This window comes from Hippoglossus hippoglossus, chromosome 12 (genome assembly GCF_009819705.1).
Source record: "Hippoglossus hippoglossus isolate fHipHip1 chromosome 12, fHipHip1.pri, whole genome shotgun sequence".
NCBI lineage: Eukaryota > Metazoa > Chordata > Actinopteri > Pleuronectiformes > Pleuronectidae > Hippoglossus > Hippoglossus hippoglossus.
In genome coordinates, this window is record NC_047162.1 from 11,381,832 (window position 1) to 11,399,926 (window position 18,095).

The following is an 18,095-nucleotide window of genomic DNA, read 5'->3' on the forward strand; positions in this document are numbered from 1 at the left end:
TTAACTCGATTAAATCATTTGGTTACACAATCTTTGGCTCACACAGAACTTCACTGAATGTTCCAATACAATTTAATTGCTCTGTTGATTATGTACAGACTTGATGTGTCCTCGACTTCTATGAATTCCCCTCTTGCTTCATACATCATGGTTAAATCAATTACCCACTTTATCTGTGTCCAGAACAGTCGAATTAGGAAAAAAATGGAAAATATGTTCTCTTAGTACATAGAAAATTGAAATAAATACAGTCGTAAATGTGATCCAAGTACCAGGACATTGCAGGGAATTGAAAATGAGAGCGCAGACTGAGATTAGATCCCCTCTCCTCATAAACAAGAGTTAAGTGGGACACGGCCAGGAATCAGATTTCCTTGTATTCTCTTCTCCGTCTCTTTTTCCACTTCTTTCCTCTGCCGCTAGCCAGTGTGTCTGGCCTCCCTCACCCTCCCCTGCGCTCGCTCTGCACTTTCTCCTCCCCATTCTTCAGTTTCCACAGTCCAGAAATCATTGTTTAGACTTTTTTTCATACTTCATATTTTCTCTCGTCTCTAAATCCCCGGCTTGTTTTTTTTTTTTTACCTTTGCGACATCTCAACTTTGGTTTTTCTTTACATCTCCCCAAACAAAAGTTTTAAATCAATGCACAAGCTAAGGAACAGAACTATAGCCATCACCAAACATTCTTACCTTCCAAATAACAGCTGGAGGAGGACGAGAGGCCTTTCTTAGATTTACACCCCACCAATTTCAGGCATATCTCCAACATTTTCATTTGTTTTCTTTCCCGTCCCACTTGAAAATTGTGTTGCTTGTTCGAATCAGACGTCCCCCAAACGTTTCCCCCTCTACATGTGTTCAGTAGTAGAAAAATTCAAACAGAAGAAAAAAAACGAGAAATGGAGAAACAGCACCAAGCGACAATAAATGCTGAAAAATACTATTTTTCTTTTCCTCGGATATTCCAGCTGCTGTAAATCCTTTCCTTCTCCTCGCTCCTCTCTGATCCGAAAAAGCGGGATCCACTGTCCGGCAAAGTCTACCAACTTTCTCTTCTGAGCGTCTCCATGTTTTTTTTTTCTCCCTCTTTGGCTTTTGGGCTTTTGGTTAGCTCCGCTTTTGTAACGCACAAAAACTATCCAAAAGCGTGGGTTTGGTCCAGAAGCTTGCTCGACTTGAAGAAGTGTCAGTTGAGTGGGCAGTAGGGCAGTCTGAGCGGTGCCATTCCTCTCTCCTGTCCCCTGTTTGAGTGTATATCTGAGACACAGGGACTACTCGTGCTACAGCTGCCAACAAAGGGCCTCTTTCAGGCTCAGCCTGCTGCACTCAATGACATCAGCTGAGCCGTCCCACCTCCAGCAGCAAACACACAATGAGAGGGAGAGACGGCTAACACACACACACACACACACACACACACATTCACCAAGAAGAATACAAGCAACAGCACGAAAGAAGCCAAACTTTATGCTAAGATGTGAAATTAAATCTCCAGAGGTCTCATGTAAAACTGTGTTTGAAGTTTAGATTCAGTTTGGATGTTAAACAGTTCTCTTCGCCTCCCACTGAAGTCATGAGATGATTACAAGAAGCTCCTCCTCCAACTTTTGAACCCCCCTTCCCCCTTCTCACTGTCTTTCTAACCCCCACTCTCGGCTTCTCAGCCACGCTTCTTCCCCCCTCTCTCTGCAGTCTGAAATGTTTACAGGTTAAAGAAGCACTTCTGGAAACAGGCCTGGGTTGTTAAAGACACAGCTCAAACTCTCAATCATTGGCAGCAAAGAATAACCTCTACCAGTCTTCTCTTGACGCCACACAAGGCTCTTTTGCCACAAGTTTATAATGGTAGTGAAGTGGATATTACATTTTAAATTCTTCTGAAGACTTGTTATTGTTTTAACTCTTAGAGAAACGTGTCTGACCATGTGATTTTTAGACAGCAGCAGGGAGGAGGCCATATCTGGAGGGAACAAATAATCCTTGGCAGAAGGAAAAGTACTCTTGTGACACGTTATAACTTTTAATCGCTCACTTCTGTCTTTTCTCAGCTGTCTCCAACTATTGTGATATACAACTTATTCAGAAAATTACTCAAACCTCTAAACTAAATCTACTATAATGGAAAGTTTGAAAATGTGATAATAGGAAACGTTTTTAACCTTAAATATATCAGAGTAGGCCATCTACTAAGGGTGAAAACAACTTAATGAACACAAATACATCCTAATATAATTCAGAAGTAGAAGGGCACTCCGTAGAGCACATACCTCTACCACGCCTTATCAGTTCCCTGATAAAAATCACATTTATTATTTTCATTTGCTAGATCCAGATTTTTATTTGGAGCTGCACCAAATAGCACATTTTCATAGATACAAGTCCCTTAAATATTATAGTTTTTTCCATCAAGATCCATGTTTCATTTCCTGGGAAATCTGTGAAAAAATGGATAGATCTGTCTGGATCTGCATCAATATTATAAGGGTTCTTTCTTGGCTCATGTCCCCTCCCTCCACCAAGTTTTGTGGATTTTGTTTGTGTGTAACCTTGCTGACAATCAAACCAACCAACAAACGGACATGGGGAAAAACAACCACCTTGTCGGAGATAACATTAGTCACTCACGCAACAAATACAGCAAATGTGAATCACTTAACTCCTGAATCATTTAAAGTGTATTTTCTATTTTCCACTTATGTGATACGGGCTAAAAGGATTATCGATCGTCATTACACTCAAGACTCAAACCACAGAGGAAATGAGAGCAGCTGTAATCTACTGACTCTGTCGGGCAAATATTATTTCATCTATAGGACATATATCCTAGTTTCTGTGTACATGTTTGACTTTAGAGATAAGAGATCCGGTCAAGTGGGTGATTACACACTGGTGGGAGGGTGGCTTGATGACACCATGCAAATAGTATGAGTGGAAACCCTGTTTACGGGATGACCAGGTCACTGGAATTTCCAATCAGGGAGAAAAAACAGTGAGTAATAAAAATAAGCCTCATACAGAAAAGTATACAAAGTATGAAGGTTCTTTACAGCATTTATTTTTTGTTCTAAGACTAACGGTAAAAGCCGTGACGTGAACCCTTATTAATGTCTCGAGCTGACTGGCAGAAACTCCTGGTCCTATTGCGCAAAATACAAAAATTCTGATAATGAAAACCAAACATTTTCCTCATTCCACATATCAACCAGGCTGGAGTTAATATTAGGAACACCTCTTAGTATAACAAAACAAATCAACAGCATGACAATCTGTCCACACAATTGAATCCACTTATTTTCCAATGTTTCTACAAACTTTGAAACATTGAGATACGATTTATTGAGAGACTGCTGCCTTACAGATAATCAGTTAAATTGGTAACTGAGTGTCCAGGCAGTCCACATTTGTGGGACAAGGACACGACAAGTAAAGACAATGATCCCTCAAGTCTAGGTACATCCAAAGGTTGGACCTTCACTAGACTAGACTGCACAGAGAAACTTCACCTAGTTCATCCTGACAAGTGACTCATAGAAAACATGGGACAAGGAGAAATGTGAGGAGAACAAATGGAAAAAAAGAGGAAAGGAGAGGACTTAAAAAATTCAAAGATAAGGCCACGTCTTTCCGAGCAACAAGCTGTCCTTACAAAACATGTGTGATGTGCGGCTCTTAGTGCCAAAAACCTATGAGCAAGTCTGCAAATGACGGAGCTTGTATATTTCATTATGAGCTCACATGATTTATATGTTGTCATTTGTTGAGGAACCAAATAGGAGATTGCTTAGGAATGTTTAAATATGCATGCTTGACAAATACAATGCAAATGATTTATGAATTGATTTATGAAGAAAATGTGCTCTGATTAGTCGTATCTCTCATTTGGAGAATGCGAGTCTGAAGTATTTGTGCAGCTACAACAGTGACAGTTGAAAAGGTCCTTTGGATGTGGGAGGGTGGAGTTTGGAAACGCTGCTCTCCAAATCAGAACATCTGAATGCTACGTGGAATGATGTATAAACGGGGCCAGAAAATAGAGAGCAACTCAATAACAAATTCTCCTCGAAACTTCATTACACAACAACCTTTGGCAAGCTGCTTCGTCTCTGGCTGACTGCCTCCTGAGACAAGACAACTGATTTAAAGCAATAGGTTTGGAGGACAACTTCAAAAGCACTGCACATGTTGTATGATGGATCATTTAGCCTGGACGGAGGGGGCCAGATTATTACTTAAGCCGTTTTCAGACATGAACTCCAGAAAATGTCCCAAACAATTGGGTCCGGATATTAAGCAGACTTTGTCTTTCACATATGAAAAACACCAAAACATGTTCACAACAGGAAGAATCTCTGGTGCTTTCAGGTGAGAGTTGGCGTCTTAACAGCAGAATGACACCTACGTCATCCCTTATCACCAAAAGCTCTCAAAAAGGATGGTCTTTCCAAGTTGGTATCTTCAATTTATGCCACCTTTTTTTCCATCCTGAGATATTAATATTTTTCCAGTTTGTTTCAGTTTTGAGTTAGTTGCGTGTTAGTAATGTCATCAACACACCCAATCAGTCGCTGTGAATTCTCTGGACAAAAACCTTCTCACATGGGCTCATTTGGACATTCTCCAGAGTTTTTACTAGGGGGATGGAAGTAAAAACTCCAGAAAATGTCAGGGCTCACATATTTGCGTTCTCACAAGCAGCCCCTCTGGAGAATATCTGGAGTTCAGTGCACGTCTTAAAGTAGCTATACAGCGATGACATTAATGACGTGTCGAAGGGGTAAGGTTTTGTAAATGTTTACTGATTCAAAGCTGATGCAGTCAAAACATAGATTTGAATTTGACCTGGGAAGAATCCAAACAACTCGCACTCATCAGGGACGGATCGGATATGGACCGACATGACCTGCTGGACCTCAGTTTGTCTGTTTAGTGTTCTTGTTAGCATCTATGGGCATTCTCCAACATGGCTCAGTCTCAGTTGCTCTGTAAGTAATGACCTCAGTACCCTGAACATCCAGTCACATGGCACCAGGCTCTACATCATCACTGCGGTGCTGGTATGGCAAACATTTGTGCTGTTCTCATGCACCACCCCAAACGCCAATTAAGAAGAAAAGCAGGCTTCCTCGAACTCTGAGAAAGGCCCATTAACTCACCGCAGCCTCACAGTGCTGGGGAAATGAGAGGATGAGGGGAAGAGGAGAGAGGCTGTAAAAAAAAAAAAAAAAAAAAACGAGAAGAGGAAAAAAGGTTGCAGATGGAGAAACATGAAGCACATTGTTTGAACGTGAGCTCATAGCAGAATCCCTCGCTCGCATTTTATAATCCAAGCCGAGTATGTTAACAGTTAGCTGACGTACATCCACCCACGGGATGATTTTTAGGCCCTTTACATCTCGTGTGCACCCCCCCCTCCTGCTTTCCTGTTTCCATTCTCCAAACCTTCAAGCAGAGACCAGGTTGTATCTCCAAACTCTCAACTGAGACAGCAACTGTGATATGATTCTAACTACACTGGAGTTATGATGTTGGCTTATATGTATATATCATATTTCTCATCCTAACTATCTATTATTATCATCTGGCATCACAATACTTGTAATACTAGTGTGCATTGAGCAAAAATGCACCTCAATACTTGATATTGTTACACGATCAACTGTTACTGACATCTGCTATGAACATTTGAACTTGTGGCAACGTAGTGAGGGCAGAAGTGGGCCGTTAACTTGAATCTGAAATTAATACTTGGTCATGTTGATGCTAAAATAATAGAGAAACTGAGGGGGTGGTGAGAGGATATTGTCGTTGAGAGTATCTGGAGACAGCTGGATTTCCTTTCAACCGCCAAATTTAAATGTCGGGGCTTACAGACACTTGGATGACACCACACAAGCAGTATGGAGGCATTTCATGTTTTGTTGTTGTGTTTTTACGTTTGAAGAAGTGGTCACCATTTACTTCAATTATATTGGATTTAGCTGCAACACTGTTTACCCCTGAAACTCCAAAAGTGCCCCTCCATCTGCATAGTGGTGAGTAGATAATGACCTCTTTGAATTTTAATTGAATACCCCTGATATAAAGTGTGGGAGTTTTTAGTCAGAGTTTGCATTTGTTTTGTTGTTGGACAGTGTAATGTAGATTGATATATTCCTTTTACTTGAATGGAACAAGCTCTTGCACAAATTTTATTTTGGAGAGATTTTGTATGGGACTGAAAAAATGTATGAATTAATAAAATTAAGTGTACTTAAATATCAGTGTATTAAGACCAGGTACTATGTGTCTAGTGTATGGATGTGTGTGTGTGTGTGTGTGCACGTGGCTGTTTATTCAGGGCTCTCTGGAGAATGCAGCCCGAGTGTCTGAGGCACGCAGACCAGCAGATGAGGTCCACAGGGAGGACAGACACTTGAGAACAAAACAGTGGCGGATCTGGTTCAAGGTTAAATGCTCTTGCATCAGCCTGTGGTGTTTACCAGCGTAGAAAAACAGTGCAACTGAACATACAGAGGTACAACTCGCAAACACGTAAAAATATTTTCTCACATGCAGAAATCAATAAATACACACAGAAAGAATAAGACAAACAACTTTTATTATGCTGATTCTTTCTGTGCTGTTTAGAAGCTATTTTCCCACTGTACGTTCAGAGAGCACAAACCTCTGCCAAGGCCCAACAGTCCCCCTTATGAAACCACATTTAAACTAGCTAGATCTTTTTATTTGGATCTGCCCAAAATTTCACACTCATAAATATCAGTCCCCTAAACATGCCTGTTTTGTTTTTACATCCTGATCAATTAATTATCCTCTGAGAAATAAACAAAAATGTTGAAAAATGTCCTTTTGTGCAATAATAAAGAGGGGGGGGGGGGAATCCTTGGATCCACCCCCTGATCTGGATCTGCACCAAAAATTGAATGGCCAGTTTTTGTGTAATCCTGCAAACAAACAAATGAATACATAACCTCCTTGGTGGTAGTAAAGCTGACCCACAGGTCATTCATCAGACTGAAATCCATTTTCTATGCATTCTCTTCTATATCTCTCGAGCAAAATTCCTCTCATTTGAGTTGACCTGATAACAGTTCATTGTCAGCTCGGTTTACAAACAATCTTCAGACGGGCCCTGCAGACCTGCGAGCAAGCAGAGCTGAGACAGAGGGAGTTAAACCCAGTCGACCTATTGGAACGTATTTGGAGGAGCCATTTTAGCACGATGACGGACACAAAGTAGGGCAACACAAACCAGGTGACTGAGCAGAACCTTTGCTCAACTCTCCACACGGACGACCACTGTAAGCCCAGACCAAACTATGTAGTGCCAAAAATATGCAAACTGCAGAGGATTGAAATGTATGGATGTCAGCCCAGAGTTAAAATATCATACTTTAAGCAAACAGACAGGCAGGTCATGCACACAGCTATTCATCATTTGTCAGGGGTAAAATGCCGTGCTAATTCATCGGTGTTGAAATGGTCCGAGAAAATAAGGAGGGCAAAAGAGAGGCCAGAAAAATTTGCCGTACTCCGCAATAGCAACCTTTGTGTGTGTGTTTGTGTGGCGAGAGAAAGGTGTTTATCAAGTCATTGTCACAACTCTGCTTAAGTGCTCAAATTGACCCAGAGTACTGGGGGGAAAAAAGCACATCTTTTTATATTCAATTGTTTTACGAGTGTGCCGACCAAGAGAGCCAAACTCTTAAAAGGCAGAGAAGCAAGGAAAACTATGCTTGTATATGCATGAGATGGAGATTTGCAACAAAACAGACTTTGGAAGAGAGAACCAGCACAGAAGCATCTATTACTTTGAGACAACACTTTGAAGGGAAATAAACAGGGCTGAGGAAAGGCTGTAAGTGTGTCTGAGATGTTATCTATAGATGCCTGGAGAAAGACCCCGTTTGTCTGCGTGCCCATTAGGGTAAAAACAGAAACAGGCGGAGGAGCGACTCTGGCTATGAGGTTTTTCAGGCTGCAGCAGTGGAGCTGCTTCGGCTCTTCTTTGTGTCTAAGTGGATCCAGATGCAGCTTGCTAAGCAGGCACCCTCTTATAGCTCTATGAGGATGAGCTTAACACAACACAGAGGGACAGCACAGCATACCAGTACTGTATGGACTGGAGTGAGGAGTGAAAAAAAACAAACCAGACGATAACGTAACGGGCCAGACGATGCCTATAGGACAGGATTTGGTTTATTACTGCTCAGTGGAAATAAACTATACGTAGAAAAAGCGAGAATTCTCAGTGTAAGACAAAAGACAGAGCTGGCATCCAAGGTAGCAGGTTGTCTGCAGGGAAAGCAACAGCTGTGTCTGGAGCTGCCTGCTCGGACATGGAGCAAAGAACAAGGGGGGTGTTATTTTCCTGTGCTTGTGTGTGAGTGTGTGTGAGAGTCTGTGCATGTGGACCCAGGTGGCGAAGGGCTCCCATGCTGCATTCCTAAGCCAACTTGGAGGTTCTCGCCATGCATGTACGTATCGTTTGTGCTGTATATTTATGTGTGTGTACAATAACGGGTTAGCAAGCAAAGTGAAGAAGAAGAGGGTAACGCTCGTGGCCTCTCACTGTGGGGGACTTGAGATTTGACAATTAAGACGAAACATAACAAAAATCTGCCCCAGGACTGGAAAGAATAAAGTAAAAAGTATGCCCCCAAAGTGAATATTAAAACAAGTCGCTGACATTTTGAGTGATGCATCCCCAGAGCTTTGAAAAGGGGAAATCACAAGTCAGGATTTCATAATGTATAAAGTTACAGATGCTGAAATGAATCAAGTAACAGAATCAATGGTCAGTGACTCAACAGGATTGTTAGTCTCTAATCCAACGTGATTACACTTTCAATTGTTCTGTGAAAAACAATGTATGTGCTTTGGTTTGAGCCTTTGTGGGGTTTTTCATCTTTTGTTTAGAGTTGAGATTTTTTCCCCCCTTAAAATCAACTTCATTAGCTGATCATTTCTCAATTTTAGAAGTTTGAAGCTTTTGGTCTAAGCTTTAGAGACAGAACATTATGCAGCTTGAAAGCAAAAACATATGTACTGTGCTTTATTCTACTGCTGATGCACTTAAACTCCCTGGTGTTAATGTTTTGTTTGCCGTTTCAAACTGTGACATTTTTGAGTGCTCCCTTATTGTCTGCTGATTTTCATTAATTTAGCCTGTTGCTGGTTTCTGCTATTGTTTTCCATGTGCAATAAAATCCACTTAATAAAAGCGTAGAATGAGAGCAAGACAAAGAAATGGAGAGACAATGCAAACTAAAAAAGGGACAAAAGGAGGAAGGGTAGAAAAGAAAAAGAAGGAAAGAAAGAAAGGAGGTAGAGAGGGAGGGGGATTGCACCAGTTATTTGAGAGAGGAATGCACAAGAGGTCACATTCTTCACTCCACTGCTGTGGCTTGCCCTGTGTTCAACTCTCTCTCTCTTTTTCTTTGGAGCAAAATAGGCGATATTTCTCAATACACCTCTGGTGCACAAGATCACATACGAACGTGATTCACTACACGAAGCCATAGGCCAGGAATCCATTAAGGATAATAGTCATAATGATCCTATAACACGACACAACAACAGGCCTTTATCACGCACAGCATTTCCACATGTAACAGTAGAAAGAGTGCGAGTGTAGATAAAATTAGCACTAACTGAATCACATGTAGCAGCTTCTTTCCTGGTACTTTACATGCTGGCTCGCTGCGATGACTTAGTGTGACACAAACAAAACAGAGCCATTGTTCATGCTTCTACTTACATAGGCCTCTCTTAATAGGACGAGTTTAAAATGTCTGTTTACAGCTCATCACTGTTACTGCCATTTGAAAAAGGACACTGTGTTTGTGTATTTTAATCTTCAATCAATCTAACTTTTCACAATGTATAGCACAAAGACAATTGACAAAAACACTGGTAATGTTTAATTGCATGAGACAGGGTGAGCTTGCTCAATACCACATGCCTGACACCATAATAATTGTGCCCCGTCAGTGTAAACTCCTCCTCTGACGACAGGACTTCAGAATCGATTACTCATTCATCTCATTTCATTCTACTTCCAAACACCAATTTTCTTCAAATTCCTTACAACAAAGGACAAGAAAATGTGGGGGTCATGATTTCATTTTTGAAGAACTACATTAATTTCACAATTAGGACTTCTTCTTCTTTCAGATCTGAACATGATCAAATACTGTACGTACGTTTGTCATCCCTTTTCATACTTAATGCACCAGTACATGACTGCGTTTAGGTCCTTGTGGCCCTCATGAGAAGAGAGAACTCGCGACTACCTTGACAACCTTGATTTATAAACACAGCTGTTTTGGCTAGTCATCAGCCACTGTGGTAATAAAGCAGGCTCCTTTTCCAGGTGGTTAAGACTTGATGAGAGGGGGAGACACTTACTAATCAGCGAGGTGTCATCCGGCAAGGACAAATGTGCCTCACACACAAAACACACTTGCTTTCTGACGCATTATTAAGATATCAGCACTAAATCTTTAAAGGTTCACCTGTCAAAATGGAATCACAAAAGACAACAGAGCCACGGTCAAAGTTAAGTAGGAAGCAAACAAGATAGTTGAGTTACACAGGGGAGAGTGTGAGTGAGTGTGTGTGTGTGTGTGTGTGTGTGTGTCTACCCACTAGTTTGGACACATGACCAGAGATGGTGAGGGACAAGCCACCAGGGGCCTAACAGCTGGGCTGAATGAGTATTACAAGGAGGCGCCTGCTGCTGAGTGGGTATGTACGTGGGTACACACACACACACACACACACACACACACACACACACACACACACACACACACACACACACACACACACACACACACACACACACACACACACACACACACACACACACACACACACACACACACACACACAGACCCCCACCTCCCATCTTCAGGACCCACAGGGATCATGGGAGGAGATTTGGTGTCTAGACTGTATAGATTCCTCGAGTTCCAGCCAAGAAAGAGCCAGTTACAGACTAAAAGAGAAATTGATTCACTTCCTGCATACATGACGAATGCAGCAGAGAGAGCACGCACGCACGCACGCACGCGCACACACACACACACACACTAAAGTGAATGTACCTTAGCAACCATCAAATTAAAGCCTTGAGTGGATCAAGAAACCTGCCAGTTTAATGAGCAAGATGTTAACATCCAATGGTCCTATCTTTATTACCAATCTGGCTTTAATTCATATATATATGCATGAAAATGAATGCAGATGTTCAGATCACGACATTGTATCAAGATCCAGACATCATACGGATTTAGCCAGTTGGATACAGAAACATTGAGGTGAAGAGTTGCGCATCGATTTGTCTTCATGTCCTCCAAAGACATGAAAAGTCAATAAAGTTTTAATAATTTGTCCAGAATGATTGTGACTGCCTGTTTGTCGTCAGTATATTGTGTTTTTGCATTTTCTGCTCTGTGCATGCTGCTCCAGAACCTGTTGGCCCAAAATAGAAAGCAGCAGATAAAGACAATGAATGTGTCGGGTGTCATCTTCCTTTATCCCCACATTATAACGTGCCTTGAACATACTTGAAGCTCCGCCAGGGTAGCCTGCAGGCGTCCACCAGAGAGAAATTGTGGGGTGAAGCCTATGAGTAAGAGGAAAAGCCCTCTTGTGCCCATACTGAGACCTGTCCAAGCAAGAAGCGACCTGTCAGAGGTTTCTAAGTTTGCTGCAATCCAACTCGTCTGACTGATGACCACAGGTTGACACTGCCCTCTTTTTGTAGTCTATCAGTAAAAGTAGTTCAAATTTGAGGCAACGAAGATAATCAGTAGCCAATCACATGCCAAAGCCGCCATCTGCTTAACTCTTACACTGTTTCCAGCTGTCACGGTTTTCTTGTAGTACGGTTGTTATAGGGGGTTTTACAGATAATAGCTTAAGCTTCATACAAAGGCATATTTTCATGAACAAAATGACCGAATAAACTGTGCAATCTACGTTCTTTAAGATCTAGAGTGACGTAATGCGTCAGAGTTCAGAAACTTGCTGTATGGTTTGCATTAGACGTTATATTACTGAAACTTGCCAGGAATGTGTTTGCTTTGGCTGTGTTATAGTCTCATTGTGTTAGAATGCAGCGCTTGCAAGTCAAATTTCCATTTGGTCAGACACCAGTGATATAATATGAAACCATGATCAGAGCCTGTGATGGTGTCTTCCTTAAAACAAGAGAAGTGTGGCAAAAGATGAGGCTTATCTGGGTTATATGTTAGTAAGTCTGACGTTTGCCCTGTGGTACGCAATTCTTAATGCATAAGGAATTCCAACATGGCAGCGAACTTATTCCAAAGAAAGGGACTCACCAGTGCATAAACATCCCAAAATATTCCTCACTTCCCACCATGTGTTCCACTCACACAGGCCCATTAGTCTTATTCTAGCTGAAATAATTATTCCATACAAAGAGACTTAATAAGAAAACATAACATTTACCAAAGTATTCTTAACATTGTGTCACAGCTGCAGTGTACCACACACATTTTCAGTAAGCATTAATAAATGTAGCCACCAGGGGGCAATTTTTCCCCTTTATTCAATCAAAATGTGGACACTTCAAATACTATAAATCAGTTGTTGATGTGAGCCTTAAAAAGTAGATCATCTTTCCTTCAAACCCTATAACCCACAAATCCCACTTAGCTTTTCTAGTTCCTCATTTCCTTCTCAGTGGAATGGCAAACAAAAATTCTTTCATGAAGCAGTTCTGCAAAGCAATTCCACTTCCTATAGCATTTCAGTGACATATTGTTGTTCAATATAATGAACCCAAAAAAATCTGAGTGGAAAGAGAGAAGCATACATTTGTTAAAAGTATAAGATTTTGCTTCAATTAGAGAAATAACAAAGATCAGTGATTTAATATTCAGGTAAAGTACAGCTTATCCTAACCTCCCATTCGAGATACACCATTTAGAATATAATTTTTATTTATTTTATTTATTTATTTATAGACTTCCATATATAAAATTATGTGGCAGAGATAATATGTAGAAGAAAGGTTGCAAGCATACAAATATAGTAATGATAGATGGTCAGTTTCAGCAGATAACCGCCAAGAGTCAGAAATAATCCAATATGCATTGTTGTAACTACAAGTTAACATACACAAGTCAAAATTAGACTAGAAAGAAATGTTCAACTACCTTCAACTGTTGGGTTCAGACTTGGTTTTAAACATGCCTTGTAACCTACTGCAGTTCATAATCCAATACTTAATCCATCAAATAGCAAGTTGGTGAATTTAAGAGCATACTACATTATCTGAATGCAATGTTTCCGTAAATTCACTCCCCTGCTCAGTCCTTGCAATGTGTGCTAGCTAGCCATTGAGATCATACCTCCCCACTGTACAGTACAGAGGTGCCAAGAACAGAGACAGGTCTTTGCTTGCCCTCCGCTGCCTCTTGTCTCTCTCGCAGGCAGCTGCATGCAGAGGTCTGAACCTGCCTGCGGAGAAGCTGCATGGCGCTTGCTGGCTGACTCTTAACTAGTTGGGGCTCAACGGGAAGAAATAAAAACACAAAGACGTCAAATCATGTGTTGATATTGCCCTCCTCTTGCACATCCCCTCTCATGGTCTAACCTGCTCATCGCAGGAGGAAAGGGGCAGAGAGGGAAAACAAATAGGCCCCGTGTCACTGACCCTTTGCCAAATTCGATCCACTTACTGGCAAAAGGTTTCATTCTGTTTTTCTGACCTTCCCTGTCCTGTCCCCCTCTGTGTTATGCAAGACGTTAAAGAGTCAGTGGAAAGTATTCCTGCCGTGGCAATCACAGCCATACAGACACATTTGGTAAACTTATCAGTTTAGCTGGATGCATGGCATGCATCTGCTACAGCTTTATCTCTCAACTGTTAAAAAAAAAAAAAATTATCAAAAAATGGTTCCGCATTTATGACACTAGAGGAAGAATCTAGATTTTAGTTTTCATTGTGATAGCCTCCAACTTAATATTAATTACTTTATCAATTATAGTTCAAGCAAAAGTTTATGGGCATAGTTGCATAAGAAACTTCTATTATTTCTAGTCAGATTTATGTTAGAGAACAAATCATGCATTTACCATGGTTATATTGTGTGTGTTGTGCTATTCTGGGCCATAAATTAAAAGAGCATTACAAAAGGTATTTTCATAAGCCAGAACTAGTAAATAACAAACCACTGACGATAAAAGGTGAAGTACATAATGAGTTCACTTCTGCTTTCTGAAGGTTATGTTTGAGGCTTCAAACGTCTGCTTTCTGTGCACTGCCATGCTATAAAAATGTCATGAAATATGGATTGAGAAGAAACAAAGAGTTCTAGCCAGGTAACAGACACACTGCTTTATATGGTCATGGACTAGAAGATACACGAAGCCTGGAAGAAACATCACCAGGTACGACATCTATGTTTTGTAGAGCCCAATGAGGTGCCAGCAGCATGCCAGCCTGGCCCTGAGGCAAATGAGGCTCTGAGGATACTATGACTGAAATCATTCACATATTTACTATCAATTTCAGATTTGTTTTTGTCTGGGAGCCGTCTGAACTTTTGCCTTTTTATTTTTCTCAATTAAAAAATAGCAAACCAAAATACCAAACGGTCATTTCCAATGAGCCTGAAGGATTTGTGAGGGAGAAGTGATCTACACATTCACTTTATATTCTCTACACAGACAATGGTGAATGATTTTTGACACAGCCTGTAAATTCATTGCCAAGTGCAGAATATCATATAGCCCTCTGTGGTACCACACAACTCAGCATCGTGTGCAAAAAAAATGAGGAAACACTGTTGAGTTCCACCACACGCACTGCAGAAGATGCTTTACTACATAGATGTACATGTGTTATTTAATGAATGTTTCCAAATTGTTCTCCAACTGCTCTTCAATCCAGTCAGGGTTAGTGAGGATCAAGGGTAAGAACTGGGAACGATTGAATCTATCTATGGTTTAAGATGTCTCTGATCGCTCTGTGTGCAAATCATCAGCTATACTGGCCACATGGTTCACAGCCATCCTGGTATATAGTAACCCTTCATCATAATGGAACAGTCTCAGAAGAACTCTTTTTAAATTGATTTTGACAGTTGCCTCATATGATGATGGATCTTAGCAATAATATTCTAATGAGGTGTTGTGGGCTCAAATGGTTGAGTCCCAGTTGCAGCTGTTTATTTCTATGTGACAAAAAGATGGAGAAAATCGCTACCCAGAGGATTAATAATCCAAGTTAATATGCAATCATAAATATCAACCAGTAAAGAAAAAAGGTACATGTAACTGGAGGAACTCACTTTGTCTTGGTGCTAGTCAGTTCAACATATTTTTTAAATGCTACAGTGAATGTACCAGTAAAGGCCACGACTAAGGAATTTGAATGAACTCACTGTTGCGTCACATTGAGAGTAACTCAGTTGTTTACTGTGTCCGAACCAATACAACACCGTAGTGGTTACAGTTTATCGCGCATTATATGCTTGATTAAAGGCGGCCTTGTAAAAACACAGTAGGTCATGAGTTGTTGTGTAGTATTTCCCAAGAATTCAAACACTTTGAATTGGTCAAGTGACAACCGATCACAACAAATACCAAGCAAGTGACCTGTCAAAGACACAGATTCATCAAACCATATTAAGCGTTACCATGTGTCAAGTCTGATAGCGACTGTTGAAAAACACGATTGCATATTTTAAAGTGAACACTTTCTCTTCCCCATGTTACGCAACCGCAAATCTGTTGTTCAGCCAGCAAGCTGCATACAAGATGATGCAACTACAGTTGTGTTGATATACTGTGTGTACATGCTTACAATTTATATGTATGCATGGCAACATCTTCCACATACAGGTTTCTTGTTCTTTCTCAACTTTCATCACTTCACTGTCAGACGGGTGCTCATGTTAACTTTGTTGTTGAACTTGTTGAAAAGCAAAGTGACAGACAGACTACAGGAAGCCAGAATGTGTGTGATTCTAGGCTTCTGGCTGCACATACCTGTACAACCGATAAAATTGTTTACAGTGTGGCAGTGTTTTAAAAATGCTATCAATGATAAGCAACCATTTTGCTCTTACCGTGCACAGTAAAAACATTACAGGGCTGAGTCCCATGACGTGATGATTCTCTCTTCCCACCCTTAATAAAGGCCGGCAGACTGGGTCTCCTCTGGTCCCCTACAAACTTCCCCGGCTGCTGCCCCATAAGGGCAGAGTGCCAGGCCGCAGCCGGGACTCTCCAAGCTGGACTCGGTTGCTCACCGTCCAGAAGTTGGCCCCCCAGGCAGGGAGGGGAGCCCCTTTCCCTGACTCAGTCTGTCTTCTCCTGTAGTGTGGGTGATGCGGGTCACCTATGCAGATCCCTATTACTCCAGTATGTCTCTGTTTATCATGCATTAATGGAGCCCGACTGCTTCATGGGTCAGACGAAGACTTTTCATGGGAATCTAGAAGGAAAAAAACACAATGTCAGTTCAGCAAGGATTTCATTAAGAACGGTGTGATATTTTCAAATTGAAAAAATGCTTTACAAAGTTATTCTGACTTCCATTTAACCTGTAAACAACACTCACAATGAATTTGAGGTGAATTAAACATGTGCATGATGAAATAAGCAATTAATCCAAGCAATTAGTCGCATAGGTTTCTGTGCAAAATAACTTGTATCATGCTTAACCTGCAGAAAGTATAGATTTTTTTAAATGTCCTACTTCAATGTGGTCAGTAGAGCTGTTTTAAACCCCACTACCAGAAGCATCTTCCCATTTAGTTGGATGGGAAAGTGGTCTTTTGGACACCACTGTCAATAAATGTGCGTCCTTCTGCATAAAACCCCCCACTCCCCTCTAGTATTTAAGATGCAACTGAATTTCATCTTTATAATGCATATCAACCTCTTTATGTGACAAGCTAACGTTGGTGACCCTTAAGAGTGATGCAGGTCACACTGGTATCAAGAAGACGTTGATTTGCACCCAAGACAAAGTGCTAGATGCAGAGAATGGAGGAAAAGAAGGTCAGTGAAAGGCAGCCGAGCGTTAACTATTGTTAGCCTTGACCCTATTGTCCCTGGGCAACTTACTTTAATACAAAAGCAATGTCAGAAAACATTAAATCAGGAGCAGTAAGCACTGAAGTGAACAAAACAGCCTTATTGACCACTTATTACAAACTTTTGAAAGCTGGTTACAAACTTCAGGAGAAGAGAAAAGCGTGAGCAGAAACTTACACGTCCAGACAAACATGTATGTTGCTGGTTAGCTGGCGACCTCAAGCTAGTATTGAAGGTAGCCATGGAGGCTAACTCACGTTAGCAGCGCCGGAGCCTTAAATGCCCACCGAGCAGTCAACAGTTGGCTCCGGCTGCGGAACACGCTGGGTTTTTAAAAAGTCACGACAAGTGCACTTTAGTGTCTCACAGGAACAGTTCCAACCCCCGCGGGCTGACACGTTTTGCAGCGGGGTTTCTCCGGAGCCTCGCGAGCGAGTTAGTTCTAGACTTCCGTGTCCTCTCTCCTCGTCTTGCGGAGCTTCTTTCCCTGTGGTACCCGGACTGAAGGCACTTCAATCAGGGAGGCGAAGGGAGATCGGGGGAACTCATCCGGCGACACAGCGACGTCCCTTCCCGCGGCTCCTTCCCTCTGGTGACGGTCGCCGAGCTCTTCGTTGCCGAGCCCTCGGTCCGCGGACTCACTCATTGCCCCCGCGTGAAAGTGTGAGTAACAAACTTTGGCCGAGTCGTGTCTGTGTGGCTGAGGCCGCCATACTTCATATGCAAGGTGGTTTACAGAAATATGTGGGTGGGGCGACGCGTGACGTCACCTGCGTGCGTGGGCTAGCAGCAGTGCACGAGACGCGTCTCCAGGTTTTATTATGCTGAGGGGGTCAGGGGTCAGAGGTCACAGGGGAAGGTGCGCTGGGCATATTATGTTTCTGATACGCTTTTTGAAATAGAAAACTTTACTCACTGTTACATTAGTTGTTTTTTACTCTTAGCTGTTTAATCTACAAGTTAAAATCACATTTTAAAGAATTAAAAGCTAATTATTTAAATGTTACTGT

The 18,095-nt window shown here is 41.5% G+C and overlaps 1 protein-coding gene across 4 annotated transcripts in view; it reads right to left on the reverse strand.

Moving 5' to 3' along the window:
* Window positions 1-17,871, reverse strand: part of abl1 (c-abl oncogene 1, non-receptor tyrosine kinase) — a 32,848-nt gene extending 14,977 nt beyond the window's left edge. For 2 of the 4 annotated variants that reach the window (XM_034601444.1, XM_034601443.1), the window contains exon 1: window positions 691-1,527. In XM_034601444.1, coding sequence (XP_034457335.1) covers window positions 691-775 — 85 coding nt within the window. In that variant the 5' untranslated portion in view covers window positions 776-1,527. Of the gene's footprint in view, window positions 1-690; window positions 1,528-16,112; window positions 16,481-17,262 lie in introns of those variants that run through there. The other 2 variants (XM_034601441.1, XM_034601442.1) reach the window with 2 other exon arrangements.
* Window positions 17,872-18,095: the final 224 nt, after the last annotated feature.